This window comes from Centruroides vittatus, unplaced genomic scaffold (assembly GCF_030686945.1).
Source record: "Centruroides vittatus isolate TY-2023 unplaced genomic scaffold, ASM3068694v2 contig_1035, whole genome shotgun sequence".
Classification (NCBI taxonomy): domain Eukaryota; kingdom Metazoa; phylum Arthropoda; class Arachnida; order Scorpiones; family Buthidae; genus Centruroides; species Centruroides vittatus.
Genome location: NW_027120673.1, coordinates 1,708,666 through 1,731,496, shown reverse-complemented (window position 1 = coordinate 1,731,496; position 22,831 = coordinate 1,708,666). Strand labels below are relative to the sequence as shown.

Genomic DNA, 22,831 nt, shown 5'->3' with positions numbered 1-22,831 from the left:
CTTTATACTACAAATTTTTAGAATGATTCTGCAAAAAGTTATATTTGAATGTCTCATAGTTCTTTTTCTGAGTTTAAAACCAATGTATGAAATTAAATTGCTATCATTGATAAGTATTTAAAATTTAATAAATTCATATATTGTAAAAAAGCAAAACACAACATTAAAAATTTCAGGACCAAATTTATTATTATATTTGACAAATAAAATATTTATAATTTTACATTAAATTTTTCAAAATAAAATGATGAATGTTAGTGGCAGTTTCTGGTTTGTCTTGAAAAGTACAGTAGACCCCCCTATAACATGGGTTCATTTAACACAGCGAAAAAATTGTGATTGTATTTGTATAACACGCTAAAAGAGACTCGTATAACATGATAAAACGTCATCGCCAACTCGTGTCACGACAGGATTGGTCGAATCTGGACCAATAGCGGATATTGTACAAATCATTGAGTTAAACAAGCACTGACCTACTAAAAACCATTTATTATTCAACGGCCATAAAAATTATATTTTTATTAATGATATCTCCAAAGTTAAGTTATTTTTCTTCGAAAAATTTGCTGGTCAGGAAACACGTGTTCGCCGTTCGATGAACCGCTCCACGACAAAAACAAGCTTAAGCAATGGTGTTGTCAAACGGTGCACACTCAGTAAATAATCCTACTATTTTTTGTTTATAGCATAGTTTATATGGATTATTCCCAAAAAATTATACGTGATTTGGAAATGTTGAGTCAAATTAGTCTAGAATAGATTAATTTTATGGAAGAAAACCTTTCAAACAGCCGTAGCCCCTAAACTGCACAAGTGCCAAGCTGTGATTGGCTCATATATTTAAGTGACTCATACAACACGGATTCATATGACACGGAACGTATCTACCATGTTATAGGTCTACCGTGTTAAGTGTCTACTGTATTTAAAAATTTCTTAATAAATTGCAATAAGAAATTTTAAACAAAGAAATTACAAATAAATTATAAAATATATAGAAATTAAAATTATAAAAATTCTAAACATGTATTTCTATTTTTTAAATTTATATTTTTTTATTTCAAATATTTTGTAATTCCTATTATATAGTGTGTTTGTAAAACATATTTGTTTGAAGAATGTAAATCAAAAATTAGAGATCAATTCTTTTGCTCTGAACAACAATGACATTTTGAAAAAAAAAATGTAATCTTTCTCTATATACTTATAGTAGATAAATCCAGAAAAATGTCAATATATTAATATATACATATTAAGACACACACATGCACATATCATATTTCTAGATTCTAAGACACCATTGATTCTAAGATGCACTATGAATCTGAAATCAAATTTTAAGATTTTTATAAAAGAAAAATTTTTTAAATAATTGATTTTATTAAGTTTTGTTATTTAACAAGTTAGAAAAACCAATACAAATTCCATAAAATAGATACTGTTTTTGAGTTCTATTTCCATTCTCTTCCATATATACAATAACTATTCATTTTAATGTTGCATCATAATGTCATCTCAACAATACAGTAGAGCGTTGTTTATCCGAATCAATTAACGACTGGGGTTGTTCGGATAACCGATTATATACGAAAAAATATATTAACCTATCCGATGTTTAAATTTTTCTCCGTTATGTGTCGCTTTGTGTTGAATTTTCATCGATTTTAAGCCTAACAAAAATTTTTATAATAATAATCGAGGCTATTGTATTGTTAAAAATTCTTTATTTTGTACAAACAAAATAAATATATTGAAAAATATAAAAACAAAAAAAATTATACTTTAGAAGTTAATCTAGTATCAAAAACATTCGATTCAGCACGACACAGTCCGACTGGAAAGCTCTCGGTTGACTGGCTTTCGGATAAACGACGCTCTACTGTATTTTAAATATTAAAAACAAGCATTTAAATGTAACATTCATTACCAACAAAACTCATTTAAACTGAGCATTGGCATTGTGTGATATTACTAATCTATTACTATTCATAATGTATCACATGGTCTATTCATGACTACTGCTAATTGTCATTTTAGAGTGCAATTGTAAAAGCCATCAATTGATGCATCTCTAATTTTAAAATAAAAATAGGTCAAAAAGTGCATCTTAGAATCAGGAAATACAGTATTAAAAAAACATTAATTTGAATTGTAGTTATCTTATCATAAACAAAGTTAATATTACAAAAAGTTCAAACTAAGCTCTGTTAACAACTCAGGACATTCAAACTTTTATCAATACAATTATTTGAAAGCAGCTGGTTAAACTGAACAATATTTAATTTACTACTACTTTTTTTAATAAATAAAATCAACTTATCAGATGACGGGACAAAGATATAAATTCACTTATTGATAAGTTGATCTTATCAAAAGTATTTTGATTTTTTTTATTTTAAAAAATCTTTTGATCAAATAACATTTTTTTTAAAATCAAAACCTATTTAATAATTTTTGAGACTTTTCTTATCAATTTGATATATTCTAATTAATTTTACCTAATTTTACATTTATTTTGTAATTTTAGTGATAATTAAAACTATACTTACATTCTTTTCGCTTTTTATGTAATGTTTTTATAAATATTTTAGAGCTTCCAAAATGCTTAAATTTCTTTCTTACATGATCATAAAACCATTCACAAGATTGTATATACAAAATTCTAGAAATAAAATCATATTTTAAAAGTCAAATAAAATTGCATTTTAAAAGTCATATAAAAATATTTTATTCCAATTATTCAAAATTACTGAAAAATTATTAAAGCAAATTTAAACTATTATTTGTAAAAACAAAATGTTTTTTATTTATACCCAGTTTCAAAAACTAAAAATAATTCAGGAGCCTGCATTAAAGTGTTGAGAAAAAATATGAATACACAAATATCCCTTGTACAACACAGTACTTCTACATGATTTCACTCTAACATGATTTGAAAATTGGGGATATCCTGTATACAACACAACTTCTGGTCTTTCTCTAACATGGTTTTGGAAATCCTCCATACAAAATTTCACAGTTTTTAAGTTTAAACTTCATTATTCTATATCATTTTTTATTCAAGTAAGCATGCATGTTGACTCAAATTTGCCCATAAATGAATTACCAATGATTGCCTTAAAAATCGGGCTATAAATTGGCTAATTAAATGATTGATATGAAGTAATTTGTTAATAGAGTCAATCATATTACTGCCAATCATTTAATTAGCCAATTTATAGCCCAATTTTTAAGGTATTGGTAATTCATTATATACTCATCGGGCTTAGTGATGTTTATTTATATTGCCGATGAATTTTAGAATATTGACATTTTCAAATTATTTTGTGTTTTTTGTAAGGTTTACTTTAATGAAACTGATGGGACAAAGAAGAAAAAATTGCACTAACTTTCCTATCCATCAGGTGTTGGTGTGATTGTTGCTTTCAGACTTTAGCCCTGTTTTTTTTTATACATTAATCTTCATATTTAGTAAAAGTTTATTAAACATTTTTAGGTAAGTCTCACTACTCATACAATTTAGTATTCGAACACAAATTCTGGAAAAAAGTCACTTGGCACTCGACAACAAATGCAACCCATCAGAACAAATTTTCAATTAATAGCATATTTTTATTTTGCCATACATAAAAATTTTTTTATGATAAAAATAAAAAAGTATGAAAATGTTGCTGATACATCTGATCAAGATCAACAAAAAAGCTGAGATGATGACAATACTTTGTAAAAAGAAAACACCCTCAATTTAACTAAAATTAATATTAACACATAACAGGTACTTTTAATTGTGATTGTTAGTTAATTATTGGTTGCTTTAATAAGCATAATTCTCTTAGTAATGAAAAAGAATAGTATACCTTTGCTAACTTCTGAAACATAACCCTATGTTTTACATTAGTCCTTTGTTTCATATAGCATGGTCACATAACACGACACTTTTTCAGAAGGTAACTACCATGTAATACAAGGGATAGCTGTACTAAAAGATTACAGCATGCTTTCTTACAATTAAAGATAGATTATATCTACAAAATATAAATTTAACAAAATACAAAATTACAGTTATCCTTACATTCATGCAAGAAATATCATAAAACTAAAAGCAACATTATGTCAAAGTTACAATAACTGAAAATCTACATCAAAAAATTAAAACAATTTTTGTAAATCAATTAAGAATCAGATAAATCACTTTGCTTTGCTTTAATACAATTTATTAATTAACAGAAAGCTTATAAAACAATACCAATCATTCAGCAAGTAATAATCATCAAAGAAAGATGATCAAAACAACAAATATCTGAGAAGCTCAATTTGATTGGTCACACTATCATACAGAATACACCAAGTGGCAATATTAATATAATAAGAAAAATATAATACTGTTCAACAAGAAAGTAAAAAAACTAATTTAACAATAAAATCAAATTCATAATTCTACTTATATGTAAATCATGTTTGACAAAGAAATTGCATCAATTAAAACAATTTCACTTTGAAGATTATGATAATTAATAATTGATATATGTGATGCTGTAACAGGTAACGAATAAATAAAACCACATCAAAATAACAGCATCTAAAGAATCCTGAAAAGAGTCTATGAAGTAGATTGAGAACATTCAATGCAAAATTAATCTGCTGTTATATTGGTGTGGTTTTATTTATATAATATTAATAATTTTTAACTCAAAAATATTTATTAATGTATATTATATGATCAGATTATTGTTTAAATAATAGTGCCAATGTTAATATAATATAAATTCTTACCGTTGATGTTCACATAATCTGCACAACCAAATTTTTTCTTGGCTTTCCCAAACAGCACAATGTCGACAAACATAAAAATGGCAATCGTGACAATAAAATTTCTTATTAAATAGTAAATTAAAAGTTGAACAGCACAATATACACCATTTTTCATTAAATTCTTTACGCTTTGCTAAAACACTTCTTTGTGATGCTTTTTCATTCAGCTCTTCTTCAATTTTACTAAATTATAAGACAACAAAAAATTAAAATTAAATTATCCATGAAAAATCAATTACAAAAATAGCAGTAAAATAATAAAATAATTAATCATAGAGATTATCAATAAAATACAATATTAATTTGTATACTATTTTTTTTTATTGTATATTTCTTATAACACACATCATTATTACTGACAGAGAATAACAAAATCTAATATTAAAAAAAAAATAACATTCCATCTTAAAACTGTTAAATTTATAACTTGTTATATTCTTTATATATTATTTAATAATATTTATGAAAATATATCATACAAATAAATTTTTAAACTTAATTTTAATTAAAATTAAACATTTATTTGGGTATTAAATAATTTTCATTCCATTACATGTTTACAATATTTCTAAAGTTTATTCAGTTTTACTTACAATTAAAATTTATAATTAATTTAAAATATATTATCTCATATAAACATAATATTTCATATCTGTATAATACAAAAATCAAATGTTTTGACTTAGAATATAAAAGGATTATAACTTAGTATAAAAGGAGTTCATTCAAGCCGGTCCTAATTTCAAGAAAAATAGCATTTAAACAATGTATACAAAAAACATGTACAAATTTATTAAATGAGAATAAGACATATTTCAAATAAATATAAACCAAACTTAGTAATCATTAATTATTAAAAAATATAAAAGAAACGGCATAAGTAAGTTTGTAAGTAATAACACTTTCAAATAAAATAATTTCAATATTTATAATAGTATTATTTATCATGCATAGAGGTTATCATAGAGATAAGTAACACTTCCTGTATTAGATCAGGTTTGTGTTACATTTTTTGATTATTTGTAAAAAGCTGAACAATATGAAATTAGTATTAGATTTTCTTTGTATTATTTTCATTTAATTAGAATTTATTCACATTGTCTACTTCCATTTTTTTGTTGTTGTTCCATTTATCATTCTATTTTATTCTGGTGTCACATTAAAGAGAAATTGGAAATATAATAATAATTTAATCTACTGAACAGAGTAAATTATTCTTACATTCTTAAATAACTTTCCTTATAATTGAACATACGTATTGCTGCTTTTGGGAATGAGACTGCAAAAACATTTTGTTTATTTACTAAATTTTTAGTATTTCTAGAACAGTAACATTTCAGAATATAGTACAGATTGAAATTAAGAATATCTTATACTATAAATCTTTTCGTTAACTAAATTAATTAACTAAACAATTTAATATAATTTAACCTGCCGATTGGAAGTTATTTTTAAAACTTCAGTAATCTACATTAAGATTTTCTGCCATTTTTAAAGAGCATGTAGCTTTCAACATACAATCAGTCTCCAACTTATGACAAATTATACAATTAAAATACAAATAGTGTTTAAATATTGATTTTAATTGTATACTTTCTAATTTTATATATTTATCGTTACTTTTATTTCTATTTTATATATTCTAAGAATCTCTTTAATTTAAAAATTATTTTAAATTTTTCAAAAAACATCACTGTTCAATTCAAGCATTTCAACAATGAATATAGAATCAAGTCCTGAAGACCTTCAATTGAAGATCGAAAACATTAGTAAAAAAAACTGTTTCATATTAACTGTTACAGGAAAATAATTTAAAGCTTTTGAGTGAAGTATCTACTATATCATTCCAGTCCAATAAGTGGTGTTTTATCTCTTTTAAACATTTAAGTTCATAATGACAATGATTAACATTTTTAATAGTAAAAACATCTTTTACCACCTACAGCTTAATAAATTTAAATGTTTAAAAACTAACTAATTTCCTGAAAGAGCTATTAAAGAAATAGATTTTTAGCCAATAGCTGATGTCCTTAACAGAAAATCAGCTGTTGACTAAGAGGTGTTTGATTTTATAACATTGCATTTTGTCATAAATCGTATCATGCCCTATTCATTAAAATAGCATGATACATTAAACAAAACACACACAAAAAAAATTTAGACTAGTTTGTTATTCTTAGTGAGTTAATTTGCATAATTGTTATGCATTATAAATCTGTTAATGTCCAAACTAGTGAGCTTTTTTCAAATCGATTAGGGAATAAGTAGATGAACATTAAAAACATTAAAAGATCTATCTACTCCTTATAATAATGGATTTTTAATGTTCAGCTATTCTAAATAAGTAAATAGTATAATACTATTGTAAGCAATATTTAATTTCAAACAAAATATTTGAAAGATTCTTAAATACAAACAATAAAATTTTTTGTAAATATTAACTAAAATGTACTTCTTACCTTAAACGTTCCTGTTCTTTTTGTCGCAAATTGCAATCACGTTGAATTACAGCAAGAATTTTTTCACATTCATCTTTGCTCAAGTGTGATTTATTTATTTTTCGTGTCATAGTTTGAAATATTTAAACATTACATAAATGTTATGAGTGCAATATTAACCTGAAATTAAACATTAAATATCTAAATAATGAATACTTTTTACTTTTAATAAATTAAAGATAAAAATATAATTAAAAACTTATAAATATGAAAAAAAATAGAAACTCAAGTAACATAAAAGTAAACATTCATATAATAAAAATACAATAATTTTTAGAACAGAATCTGACAATGACTGTTAAATCAAAAATATTAGTTCAAATACAATAGTTTATTAGTGACACTTTAAAAATAATAAAATATTTTTATTGTTAATTTGAATCATTTAAAAATATTACAACTATATGAATATCAATAACAAAATATCACTGCAAAACATTGTATCAACTAAAATAGCATTATAGTAGAGTCCCAGTCTCTCAATAACTTGACATTCTGTAAAACTTGTCGTGGCATTTAAAAAAATGTAATCTAATTTATACCTCTATAACTTAACACTAGGATCAAATAAATTATTCTTCATGGCAACACTTGATAATAACACAAATTCCATGTTAACAAAGAATATAACACTTTTCCCAAAGTGCAACTGCAAAATGCTACAATTCAAGTAACTAACTCAAAAGTAGCCACTGAATAGCAGATACTTTCTTAATTAAAATTTAACTACAAATAGAAATAGTCACTAATGTACCGTACATAGTTAATATATATATATATATATATGAATAACATATAATATCTTGTAACCCACATGTAAGAATAAAACATTGATTGGAGGTAAATTTTTGTATCTTTTGTAGTACAGTAATTATTTTATGTTAGATTGTACTGTAGATTTTCTTTTGCTCTGAATGTTTTAAAAGATTTTTAATAATTTTATAACCAATAGTTAATAATTTAGCTTAGTTCTTCCCTATAATATACTGTCGCTGATTTATTTGAATATATTTAAATTTTAATGTTCTAAATATTTTTGTTTTTATTCTGGAATGTTTGTTTGATAAAGTATTTTAATAAAAATGAAAATTCTCTCATTACAATGTGTTTTACTTCAATTTGTTTGTTTTAATTAACACTGTTCTATTTTATAACTTTATTCTATTGTATTATGTGGTGTACAGGATATTGTTAATCCTAAATAAGAAGTTAGCTATTATAAATGGAACTTAGACCAGAAATTAAGATCTATAATGTTATTCAAATACATCAAACATAAATAACTCATAAGATTTATAATAAAATGAGTTCAGCCTTATGTTTGAAAATTAAAAATATTTATTTATACTGGTTTTGACTTTAAAACTATTTTCAAACCATATAAACTACACAGTATTCAGTTAAGGTTAGGAATAAATATTTTTGGCTTCAAAAACAAGGCTGTAATTATTTTATTCTTGATTTATATGTCATAATTTAGTGACAAATTTTGATTTAAGTAAAATCATAATTATAAAATTCTAAAAACAGACAAAATATTAACAATTTATAATGCAATTACTATATCCAATTTAACATGTCTACAATTGATAAAATTAGTCATTAAATCTAAGTTTTAAAAAAATTAGTATTTCATTCCTTACAAAAGTCAACTTGTAATTGGTATTTAAAATTTGAAAATTTTAAATATCAATTACAGGTTGAATTGTAGCTAACATTGCAAATATTCCAGTACAAATTTAATTGTTACAGATGCCTTCAATCTTATAACAGATTTAATAGAAAATATATATATACATATATTATACACATACACACATTTAGGAATATAACAATACTAAATGAGAAACTCAATCATCTTATTTTTGAAAACTTACATATACAAAAGTTATTATTCATGTAATAATTTAAACTAACAATATCAAAATAAAAATATAAATGATCTAAACATTATAAAAAAAAAATTTATCACCTATTTATAATTATATAATTGTTCAGAATTCAAGGTAGTTTGTTTTGCTTGATAGTCCTTGATCTAAATACAAATGTCACTTTTTTTTAATGGATTTAAAAGCTACAATCATAATTGTTATCTAATATTTTTAAATTCTTTGTCTTTGTATATATGTTTTAATTTTTTAAACAGTTTATGCATTAAATTAAAAAAATAAATGAGTGAAATACTTTAAAACAGTTTAGCTTTTGTTGCTATTAAAAATTTTGAATTAATACATAATCAAAATATTAATTTAACAAAATAAAAATTAGTACATAACTAGGATACAATTATAAATTATTGTTATAAAAACTGGAATAGAATAATTGAAAACAAAACTTAAATTACATAATTGCTAACAGTCTAATTAATTTGATGTAGAATTCATTTTAAAAACATGATTAAAAAATGCACATGTAGATACCACTTTTTATTTCAAAATCCATAATTTTATGCAAAGATGTACTGTACAATAGTTTCTTTTTGGATTAGACTTTTGAAATTAGTTGATAGAAGTTATGTTAAAGTAGCATATAACAAACTGTATAAAATTGTGTTCAACAATGGATAATTCTACCTATAATTGGTTGTTAGCATTGAAAAATTTGCTAGATTGACTCTTTCCTATGGGTTGTCTCAAGATCCTCATTTGATTGAAAGCTATCAAATTTTAATTATAAGAATGTATAAACCACATAAGAAGATTGATCTTTGTTGGAAAAACAAAGATTTTCAATTATATTGTAGTATTAAAACAACTTTATGTGCAAGAATTATTTGTTTATAGACATAAGTAATTTATGTCTATAAACAGTATGCAGTATTGAACATGTGAAATGTTCAATACTGCAACTGAGATGTGGTCAAAATTATATTTTGACATATAATAGTATATCCTGAGAGAATTTGTAGTAATTTTAGTATGCAAGTGTATGAAACTTGGAAACATGTATACTTTCACTGTATGAAATTTGAAGCAAGCAGAAAAAAGTATTTGATAAGATTTAAATCCTGAAAAGATATAATTAATTTATCACATTTTTTAAACATGACTATTATTGTGTATTTTATTTTGTATTTTCATGTATTAATCTATTACATTAATTCGTTATGTTGTACTAACCCCAGCTTTATGTAATACTTTAACCCCTTTGTAATGAACTAAGATTCAAAGAATAGAGAATTGATTGAAAATGAATATTCTTTAACAATATGGAATAAGTTGTTCTAATATTATTTGAAATATGGAAAAGTTTGAAAATATAATTAGTGGAAACTGGTGATTGCTAAATGATAGCTGAAAATATTTTTCAGTAATAATTAAAGATTTGGCTTCCTTAGAAAAAGCAGTTATTGAAATAGTTAAATTAATAACTATAAATATTATAGTACTTGACTGCTTATTGTTCTCTCAATTAGTATTGTATTTCCTATGAAATTAGCACAAGGTTGCAGTTGAGAACAAATCACACAGGAACCTCTTTTTGATAGAAAAAGTAGGTTTATTTCCTATTATATAAAAGAATATGTATTTTGGGCTTGATGCTCCCCTTTAGTCTTATTTTATTAAAATATATCGGCAAGAAATTATGTAAGAAATTACAGAATGTGTTAAACTATATTCAACATACATGTACAAAAGTTCTCAAAAAAAACAACTACCAAAAAAATATTATAGCGACAGTTGGAATAACTAATTATTAAAACCTTTGGGTAAAATAAGTAAAACTGAAAAAAATTTAAAAATTATTAAGAAATAAGTAAATAAATAAATGTAGTAAAATATTAAAATAATAAGACAATATACCTGTAGAAATAAAATTATTTTTATTAAAAAACAGACCAAAACATAGAAATCAAGCATATATACCACATCTTTCAACTAAATAACCACACCAACAAAATTATTAACAAATGGTTACAAAAACACACAATAAAACAATTGATACCTAAAACAAATGATTTATAAAAAACTAGATTATACCTGGATAATTTTTGAAAATATCCAAAGAATATTAACACCATATAATATCATTCTAGCCCCCACACTGAATAACAAAATCAAAAATTTCTTAAAAATCAAAGAACAACTTAATAGTAAAATAGATGTTATGTTAAATAATAATTTGGTTTACAGTTTCACTTATACATGTTAGCCAAAATACTATTACACAGGTGAAATGGGTAGAATGTTTTGAATAAGAGAGCTTATAAAGGCTGCGAAGTATGATTACACTAACTCAGCAGTTGCCAGAAACTGCAATCATGCCAAACACACAGTGAATGCTCTTACACCTTATTTTTAAACAGTTTTAATTGATCTTAAGGTTTTTTCATGTTTTACTACCTTTTTAATCAAAAACCTTTTATACATTTTAACATAATTATATTTATTTTTACAGGTATATCCTCTTATTATTTTTACAACACTTTATTATATTCTTTTATTCATTTATTTTTTTAATATATTTCAGTTTTACTTATACTAGCAAAATGGTTTTATACAATTTAACAAAAATAATTTTATTTCTACAAGTATATTTATTGTCTTATTATATTAATAATATTTTACTACATTTATTTATTTACTTATTTCTTAATATTAATTTTTTCAGTTTTACTTATTTCACCTAAAGGTTTTAATAATTAGTTATTCCAGCTGTCACTAATATTTTTTTACATAATTATATCTTTTGAGAAAACTTTTGTACATGTATGTTAAATATAATTTAACACATTCTGTAATTTCTTGCTGATATATTTAATAAAATAGGATTGAAGAGGGTGTTTGGTGTTTGGTGCCATTCATGTTATATCAATATTTAGAAAAAAGTGCATTTTTGGCAGGGGGTGCTGGTTTGGGTGCTGGTTTGGGTGCCCAGATCAAATGCAGGAAGGAGACATGGTGTCCACATATTGTATCATCTCAGTGTTCTTTGTTCAAAATCTTGTAGTATTGATTTGTTCTACATTAAACTGAGTGAACTGTTACTGTTCATGTTTCATTGTATCTTTCGCCAAACATTGCAAAGACTCATTGACAAGGGCATTAAGACTAAAATGCATATCCTTTTAAATTATAGAAAATAAACCTACTTTTTCCATCAAAAAGAGAGTTCATGTGTGATTTGTTCTCAACAATAGTCTTGTGGTAATTTCATAGGAAATACAAATAAATATTATATTTAAAACACTTGTAATTAGAATAAATTTCTTATAGAAACTGCACTAAATATTTGGCCAAATATTTTCCATTCTGTATTCTTATAATTATAAACATAACAATACTTTCAAAGATGCAATAAAAAAATAAAGGAAAATACTAAGGGGCAATTTCTGGTCACCCTGGGATAACTGGAAAACTACAAATCAACTATATATCAGAAAATGCCAAACTATTTCAAATTAAAGCTTATGATGAGAGGAATACAAAGGTACCAGTTTCAAGCTGAACTGGAGGAAATGGATTAAAAATTACACTTACTTTACCTAAAGTAAAAATTTCATTTTCATAGCAAGCATTACACTTATTGCTATGCAAACTACTAATAATAAAAGTAGACACTCATTACTCCTTATAGCAGAATAAAATTCAGATTTTGCATCTACTACTGTCAAATTATTTCAATTTTTTATAAGACATAATCTTTTCAAATTTCTATAAAAATGTTATTTTAAGTTTAATTATTATATTAATTTGTAAATACACTACTGTTCGTCTAATATTCATTACTCATTATTGATATTTAAAACAAGATTAAAAAGTGAAACTAGAAATTGTTAATATAAGTTCTGGAGTATTTCCAAATAGTAATATAATAAATAATAATATCTTTTATTTATCAGCATAAGTAAAATTTTATATTTCAAAAATAATTAGGTACATGATTATTTTTAAACACACATGTAGCTAGACAATTTATAGCTATCATATATTAAACATTTGCATATTAATACAATAAAATTATAAAACAAAAACATTAATTTTGAACCAACTGTGGTAAGAAGTTTTAAGTTATTATGAAATACATTAAGGGAAAGGAAACTGAACAAATTACAGAAATTAGGTTTAAAATGAACTCTATTACAAGCATTAAACATTGTTAATTTTTACAGAAAATACAGAATAATAAAAGTCATAACTTAAACCTGGGCAGAGAAGGATCTAAATAATAATTTTGGTCTTGTTATTCTAACCAAATTCTAAATACGAAGAAAAATATTACTCCTTGAAAATAATATTTTAAATAATACTTCAGCCAATTAACTTAAAATTTTTCAGGAACATATATATGAATTACCAATGCCAACAAATATCTTCAATTATCATTAATGTGACACAAAGGCATTCACTATCTATTCATATCACAAGGTAATCTAATTAAAAATAAGAAAAAATATTATATTGTTAAGTCAGGAACTTCATGTTTTATTCAAATCTACTTTTAAATATATAAGAAAAAAATCTAAATGATCAGATAATGCATAATAGTTAATTTATTACTTCCACTTCTTCTGGGAAATGGGTGTAATGATATGTATGCATATACTTCTGTTCTTTTTCTCATCTCCATCCAAAAATACATTAGAATTTAAGTGTCAAATGACAGACATTATTTAGAGTTGTCTTTTATATTGGAAAGAAAAACAAAATTGTAATTACTGCTGTAAGTAATTGTTAGTTTTCACAGTAATACACCAATACTAACAGTGACAAAACTCACTTCTCAGTAGTCCACACCTGTGAATTTGAAAATTGTAATTAGTCTCACTCTACAGCTCTGTAATTTTAAAGGCAGAAAAAAATTCCAAAAGTTTAGAAGTTAAGTACCATAATCAATAACTTAGAAAGTTAGATTAGTCTCTGAAAACTAATAAAGATCATAATATTGTTTATTGTCATTGTTAGTTGTATTTTAAAACAATGTCTTATTTTGAGTAATTATAAATACAGAAGATATCATTCATTATGCATTAACGCATTCCACAATAATTACAAATACAAAATTGAAAAGTTAAAACAAAATTAAACATTAAGTTTTAATATGACATTATTATTATTGTAATTATTATATAAGGATGCATACAGAAATATTACTATATCATCATATTCCAGTATCATACATTATAAATTATTATTATTATTCATATGCATGGAATATGATAAATTATATGACTCAAATAATTGAAACAATATTTTCAAATATATATATATATATATATGATATATGAAACTTGAATTAAACATATATAAAACACAATATATTAAATATTTTTACAAAATTAAATAAGAATTAAAAAAAGGTCAAATATTTTTTAATTCTACAGGGATTTTTAATAAGCTTATAAAAGAAAAGGAAGAAAACTAAGAATAAATATTCAAGTTCCAATAATCACAGCATATTGAATATCAAGTAAAACAAAAACAAATTTATTCAATTATAAAAATATTAGTATAAGTTTATTTACAAAAAAATATAAATTACTTAGCTATCAAATTAATTATACTACTTTTATACAATATTCGATTTGAAACATTCTATTCTATCTTTCAAATTCTTCCATCTTCACCTGAAGAAGAACTGTTTTAAGTTCGAAAATGTTTGTCAGACACTCGTAAGACGATTTTCGCAAGATTTACACCGGTGACAGGTTCATTTTGAGGTTATATTTATACAATACATTCTTATAAAATAAAATGAGCCCAAAAAAATGTAATAAGTGTCCTAAAATCCAATATGAGATAGATTATGACTCATTCAGGAGAAATGCATTTTAAGCATAAAAGAGTTTATATAGTAAAGATATTAAAAAACCTATTTCAGCAGAAATTACTTGGAAAAATGTTATCTGTGGTATTTACAACAGATAGTGTCATTGTGCTGTAACATAAATGTGCGAGGTACAATTACATGCAAACTTCTACTTAATTTTATACTTTAATTATCAAATTAAATAGTTCATGCAAAAATATTATATGTAGTTTTGCATGATATACTATAAAGCAGATCAACATTCATTATTATGGTTGAATTTTGTAAAAACTGTCAGACTCACTTTCTTAACCTCATTTCAAAATGTTTCAATACATGCTACTTTGATTTTTATTTTCAATGGGAAAATAATGTAATTTAAAACATAAGAAATGATATTTATTTGAGACTATTGGTTATATAAGAATATCCACTCAGCATCAGTAAATAGATTGACCATTCAAAATTTCACAAAAATTATTCAATTCTTTACATCAATGATAAATATTAAATGACATATTAGATAAATGTAGATAAAATTGTTAACAATAGATGTAGGTTGCTAAATGTTAAACTACTCAAATATTATATTAAAATCACACAAATAGTATTTTCATGTCTAAATCAGTTTTCATCTAACTTTAATAATGCATTTTCTATTATAATGTGTCCCTTCATCTTCTGGTTTTGTTAACTTATCTGAAATAACTTATAATCCTCGACTTCTTTGTCTAAGAATATAATTGGTTGTCAGTTGTGCAACATATTAATGAGAAGCAAAGTATTATTCTTTGTGATTGAACTGTAAAAAGAAAAGAAATCAGTATTTGCTTAAAAATACATAAAATCGGCATTAAAAAAATACAAAATGCTAATTTATGTAATCCATATATTTTTTATGTTTATTAATACTTTATTAAATTTCATTTTTTATATGCCAACATATTGTGATTCTTTGACAATAAACAACAAAAACGCAATAGCCCTTTAACTCATTAAGAAATCTCGGGATCGGGTAATTAATTGTCAGGTCGAGTGGAGGAAGTGTGTGGGTTTGTCGATAAGTTTACAGCGATATTCGAATAAATGGACCCATGATGAAAACACATGATGATTTATTTAGACGGACAAACAAAATACAGACATCTAATGCGTACCGTCCCTAATCGCGGGAGAGAGAGAGAGTTTACACATGGGGGGAATCATACCCCGTCCTCTGATATCTCGGTTGGAATCAAAGGTGAAATCGTCTCGGCTCTCCAGTCATGGAGGTAAGCAGGAAGATCAGTCAGGGCAGCTTGTCGGCAGCGGGCTTCAGTGGCTTCGGGGGTTCGGCCCTCGATTCTTGGGACTGATCCTATGGGTCGGGCGTCTTATGCAGACCTTCAGCGACTCCGTTCTCAGATATCTCCCCCCCTTTATATACTCCAGGTCTCATCCGCTGCAATCACCAATCGCGACAGAGGGTGATGAGTTGATCTCCGTGACTCAGAAGTCGGATCCAGAGAGGAGGGAAGCGAGTTTGACGGCGGAAGGCTGCACATCCTTTGAATCTTGATCGCTATCTCCCGAGGGGATTCGAACAATAAAATTTTTAAATCGGTTGGGCCAGTTTAACCCGGTCCTCACATGTATGTATATAAAGTATAAACCAAATTATTAAAATATAATTATAAGTTTAACCAAATAATAAATATTCTCTACTGTTTGGAAAAAATCCATCAATTTTTCTGCTTCTGTTTATTATGAACCCTTTTGTAGAGCTACATTACATTCTTTGCAACAATAGAACTGTGTAAGATTAGCTTTAGCTTAATTTTCAAACCAATTAAAGCATTTGGATAGTATCTCCACATCTTGATAAGTTACCATCATCATCAATTGTATGATTTCATATTCTTTGTTGTCATCTATAATTTTATTCTCTTCTAGAATGTTGTTGATTAAATCATCATCAGTGAGAAACTCTTATCCACTGTTTATCAATCAATTCTTTTGTCATTCATTTATCACACTAAAACTTTGCTATCAGGAATTTGCATAATTAAATCATATACTAAAGATAGAATCTTCTGCTATTCATTTTCTACAATAATTTCATAAGGCTATAACTTATTCTAACACTTCTGTAGCATTGTAAAGAATGTGTTACTCCAACATGCAGCAAATAGTATCTTCAATACTAAATTTTCTCCAAAACTATTAAACACCACCATCAATATGTTATTAAATTTTGGATGAAGGCTTGTCTATGCCATTTGAAACTTTTGATTACCTCTTGATCCATGGGTTGAATCAAAAAATTCAAAACTTGAGTAAAGAAACTTTTGATACACACTGTATATCATTTATTAGTATAGATACCCCCATGAACAAAAAGTATCAGGAATGGTTCAATAAAACACAAGATTTCAATTTAATCATCAAAATTTATTTCATCTCCTTCAAAGTAATCCTCTCCCACTGCAATGCATTTATGCTGACATTTTTTCTAATCTTCAAAACATATATTTATTAAACATGTTTTTGTGTATTTATTAAATTTAAATAACTGCCAGCCATGTTCTTTTACTATTTTTTTTACCTAAATGCTTCAAAGTCATTTTCCTGAAACCCCTTCAGGACTTGCAATCAATTTTGTTTTATGACATTAATCAACTTAAAATGGTGAACATGAAGCAAAAGTTTTAGTCAAGTAAACAGGAAAAAGTCACCCAGTGCCATATCAAGTGAATACAGAGCTTGTGGAACCATATTTGTTGAATTTTGGCCAAAAATTCATGAACAAGAGCATTGTGAGTAAGTGCATTATCATGGTGCAAAATACAAGTGTTTTCTCATCACAAATTAGATCATTTTCTACAAATTTCTTCACATAAACAACATAAAATGCTCAAATATTTGTTGACAGTTTGGTCAGTCAAAAGGAATTTGTGATGCACAATACTAAGACAATCAAACAAAACAATCAACTGAACCTTGATTTTGACATGGTCTTTTCAGTCTTCACCATTTAAGCACCATTCGCTTGATTGTTGAGCTGTTTCAGTGTCAAATGCACAGATTCGTGTTTAATCACTCATAGTGATGCATTTTAAGAATAGTTTGCCTAGAGAAAGCATTTCCTTGGCCACTCAAACATGACGATATTTTTGGAAAAAATTTGTTTTTGGGATGACTCAAGAAGCAACGCACTCTAAGTCCAAATGATCTTTTAAAATTACTTGACAAGATCCAAATGATAATGGAACATACTCAAATATGTTCCCAAATTGTTAAACAATGATCAATGAGCATCAAATCTCTGACTTGAGCAATGTGTTTATCAGTTGAAGTGAATGGTCTACCAGAGCATGGTTCATCTTCAACACGTTCTCTTCTTTCTTTGAACATCTTGTACCACTGAAAACTCTGGTTTTTGACAGACTATCTTTGCCAAAGGCTTTTGGTAACATTTCAAATGTTTTTATAGCAGTAATTCTATAGTAAAATCAAAATTTAATGCATATTCTCAATTACACTTGACATTTTGCCAGCACAAAAATTCCTTACACATAAAATAAACATTTATTTGCAAACAAAAACAGACAATGATATATGGATTACTAGATATCTATGACAGTCATACCAAATGATGAAAAACAACAGCACCCTCTTGTATATGCATAGTTTAAATGAACCATTCCTGATATTTTTTGATCACATTATATTACCATTATATGAATGTTTTACATGTGCATTTCTAATTTAATATACAATTATCCCTCATACAACACAGCACTTCTACAACACAGTTTCATACTAACACGATTCGAAAATTAGGGAAATCCCTCCATACAAAATTTCGCAACTTTTAAGTGCAAACTCCTTTATTCAATATTTTTTTTATTCAACTAAGCATGCATGTCATGTTGCTTATGGATTTTAGAATATTGAAATTTTCAATTTATTTTGTGCCTTTCATCAAGTTTAATGAAAGCTGATAGGAAAGCTAGGACAAAGAAGAAATTGCACTATCAATCAGGTTGCTTTCAGAATTTAGCCTTTAAGACTGTCACTGTGTTTTGTTTTTATACATTAATCTTCATATTTAGTAAAATTTATTTAAATACTTTTAGAAAATTGTTATTAACCTTTGTTTTTAACTATAAGTAAGTAATCATTCATAAAAATGACAAAATGCAGTGGTATCTCGGTACTCAAACTGTTCCTACCTCAAACAATTCGATGTTCAAACACAAACCCTGAAGAAAAAAAATATATATTGCTCAGTCAGATTCAACAAACATGGTCCGCTAGAACAAATTTTTGATTAATAACATATTTTTATTTTGTCATCAAATAAAAATTAAAAAAATGAAGACGTCGTTGATATTTCTGATCAAGATCAACAAAATAGCTGAGATGACAACAATACTCTGTAAAAGTAATCTTAAAAATATATGTTTTCATGGATACACATTAAAAATGGCACAAAAGAATAACACTACTTATAGATCAAACAGAAAAATCATCATACTTAACAATAACTAAAGGTTCATTAATCACATGTACGATACAGTACAGTACATTTTAAGCAGGAATGGATTATGAAAAGTGCATTATTGTATACAAGAAGAAGTGAAGCATTATCTACATGGTTCTCATAGGCCTATATACTCTCAGTTAAAAAGTTCAGCAATTATTTTCTAAGTCATTTTTTCAATGTCAAGGGGAATCCATAATTGAAGGAGAGAGGTTTGTCACTAGTACATCATTGTACACAATTTCTACAACAGGGTGGGAAGAAGTCAAAAATGGCTTAAAAACTATAAACATAGTTAATGGATGGCTTCACATTACTTCTGTAGTAGGGAAATTATTAAATCTTTTTTATTTTATTTGACAATAATATTTTATATACATATGAAAAATATTTATGACATCTCAAATAATAATAAAAGTGTTTGCTAAATGTTGTGGACATTATTACTTCTAGTATTAAAGTTTATATATTTAACTACATTTTTGGCTTTTTAAAAACTGATTTGTAGATGTTTGATTTTTTAAAAGTCATTTTCAATTCAATATATTTTTCCTATTGAATTTAAAAGAAGTTTTATTGAATATTTATTGTAACCCCTAGTGTAGATTAATGTACTGTACATGCAAGTACAGTACACGTGTAGTATAGTACAATTAAAAAAAATAACATTACACTAAATAATATTTTTAATACTATATTAAATCTCAAGTTTAAATTTAAATATATACTATCAGAATTATTTTAAAATTTTTAAAATAAATTTACTTTCTTAATTTATACTTTTAAATATAATTATTGTATTTAATATACAGATTTTATTAGTTTGAATCAACTTCAAAATTTTACAGTATGATGTATTTCTCATAACATTAATGGAATCTTGTTCGTAGAAAACTTTTAACTTTAGATACTTTCAATTTTAAATTGCAGAATTATAGTTAATTAATTGCTTGTCTGAGCACAGAAACCCTGAAAATTTCATATAATTAGTAGCCAAGATAATTAACTCTCAAATTATAGACAATATTTAAGAAATGATCAAATATTCTTTATATAAAGCAAATGCACTTTTATGAAATAGGGAAAAAATTATAAACAATGCCCAAAATTTAAAAAATAAATATATATATCTATCTTAGATCACAAGAAATTTAAAGTTAAGTCTAGACTATGTAAGAATTCAACAGAAATTTAATAAATTAAATTTTGAAAATAAGTAAACAAATATTAAATAAAAATACTGAAGAATTATTCAACATTTTAATGTTGACAAAGCAAGAATTAATATTACTTTAAATAAAGCATTTTTGTGCTATTATGGATAATTTGAACCAACCAAACCTCGACAAAAAAACCTTTAAAATGGAACTTTTTATTAACATTTCAGACATTTCTGGTTCCATAACAAACTTCATTTTATAGAAATTTGAATCATTCGATTTTTATTCCCGAAGAAGGTCATTCAAATGGCCGAAAACATTTGAAATGTTAATAAAAAGCTGCATTTTAAACTTTTTTTTTGTTGAGGTTTGGTTGTTATTTAACTGCAGTTAGAGAAGAGGATAATTTGAACCTTTTTACAGAGTGCTAAACAGTTGTATTTATAAAAAAAAAGTTAATTAATTAAAATATAAATTCAATAAACATCCTTACAACCGAATAATAAATAATTCTTACAGTTTTTATCAGAAGATCTACTGAGACACATGGCATCTGTTTTTATTATAACATGTACACTGTACAGTAACAACTACATAACAGATAAGAGAGAAAAGATAATTTAATTACGAATAAACATAATGGACTAAAAATATATAGAAATATATAAGTTTCTTACAATTTATAATCAAAAAAACAAATTCAAAATATTATACAATTTACTTCGGTAAACATAATAAATATACATGACACGTGAAAAATGAGAGGAGAAAAAGTTTGTAGCATAAAAAAGTAGCGATCATCGTTACCTTATAAAAATAAAAGGGTTACCTGACGTTAAATTCACAGATTAAATAGACAAAACAATAGGAAATCCGTAAATAAGATCACATCCTATATCTACCATTTTAAGTACATATATAATTTATTATATGATACGTATATCATTATGACTTGGAAATCTTACCTTTCCGCGTTGATTTTGGATTTATTTGATGAGAATTCATAGTATAAACAACCATAGTAAACTATTTAACGTCACTCGTCGTATTTCTAACCTCACAACGTTGCACTTGAATGGTGTTAATAGGTTACTAGATCCGGCAACATCACCACTCTTATCATCAACATCCGACGTTCGGATGTTCTTCTTCGTCCTAAATACATATCGTATTCCCGAACAGTATAAATCTGTTTATAGTCAAAATATAGCCCAAACGAATATCGTTACAGCCGATCCCATAATTATATACTATATTATTACATGTTTATTAATACGTGTTTACAACATTTTTATTTGTAATTACAAGTATCCCTCGCTATTTGAGTCCCACGTTATGCGATTTCAAAAAAATCAAAACACTGAATCAGTGGCGTAGCGTGGGTATCAGCCACCCGGGGCGGAGGAAAATTTCGCTGCCCCCTTATTTACGTATTATTATTATTTATTGTGAAATTTTGCCGCCTCTTAAAGTGTCGCCCGGGCAGGCCGCCCCTGTCGCCCCCACTACGCTACGCCACTGCACTGAATTAAATCACTTTGCGCCTACACCTACGATTCAACCATTTTGCGTACAGTGGTAATATGTGTTTAGACTTTCAAGCAGCGCCGTAACTAGCCTTTTACGCGCCCGGTGCGAGCATCTGTAACTACGCCCCAAAACTATGACCCAAAACTTGGTCCAGGTCATTTCTGCGCCCCCAGGGTCTAGGCCCTGTGCCTGGGCACCGCCGGCGCCGCCCTAGTTACGGCACTGCTTTCAAGTATAGATTACAACAAAAATATTGTAATTAAAGATTTAAAAAGTAGAATCGTATTGGTGTTCTTCATTTCTTCCGTAAAGCGGATGTAGATGATGACAGGAACAATCATTCCTGAGTGTTTTTTTTTTTTTGTTCACACAACTCTTATTTTTCATTATTAAAATAACATGTTTATATTTTAATATTTTTATCATTACTTTTGAATTTTGTTACTTTCTTGGTGTTACAGTTTAGTCTATTTTAAATTATTGAAACAAGAAAGTTATGCTACTATGTGCAGTTCTATGGGTGAGGCGACAAGGCGACTGCCTCAAATGGCACA

General features: G+C 26.0%; 1 protein-coding gene across 2 annotated transcripts in view; it reads right to left on the bottom strand.

The window, feature by feature from the left end:
• LOC136969418 (uncharacterized) overlaps positions 1 to 21,896 on the bottom strand; it is a 71,534-nt gene extending 49,638 nt beyond the window's left edge. For both annotated transcript variants that reach the window (XM_067263567.1, XM_067263576.1), the window contains exons 1-4: positions 21,713 to 21,896; positions 7,275 to 7,433; positions 4,777 to 4,998; positions 2,553 to 2,665 (exon numbers count right to left, since the gene is read on the bottom strand). In XM_067263567.1, the coding sequence (XP_067119668.1) occupies positions 2,553 to 2,665; positions 4,777 to 4,998; positions 7,275 to 7,384 (445 nt within the window). In that variant the 5' untranslated portion in view covers positions 7,385 to 7,433; positions 21,713 to 21,896. The remainder of the gene's footprint in view (positions 1 to 2,552; positions 2,666 to 4,776; positions 4,999 to 7,274; positions 7,434 to 21,712) is intronic.
• Positions 21,897 to 22,831: the final 935 nt, after the last annotated feature.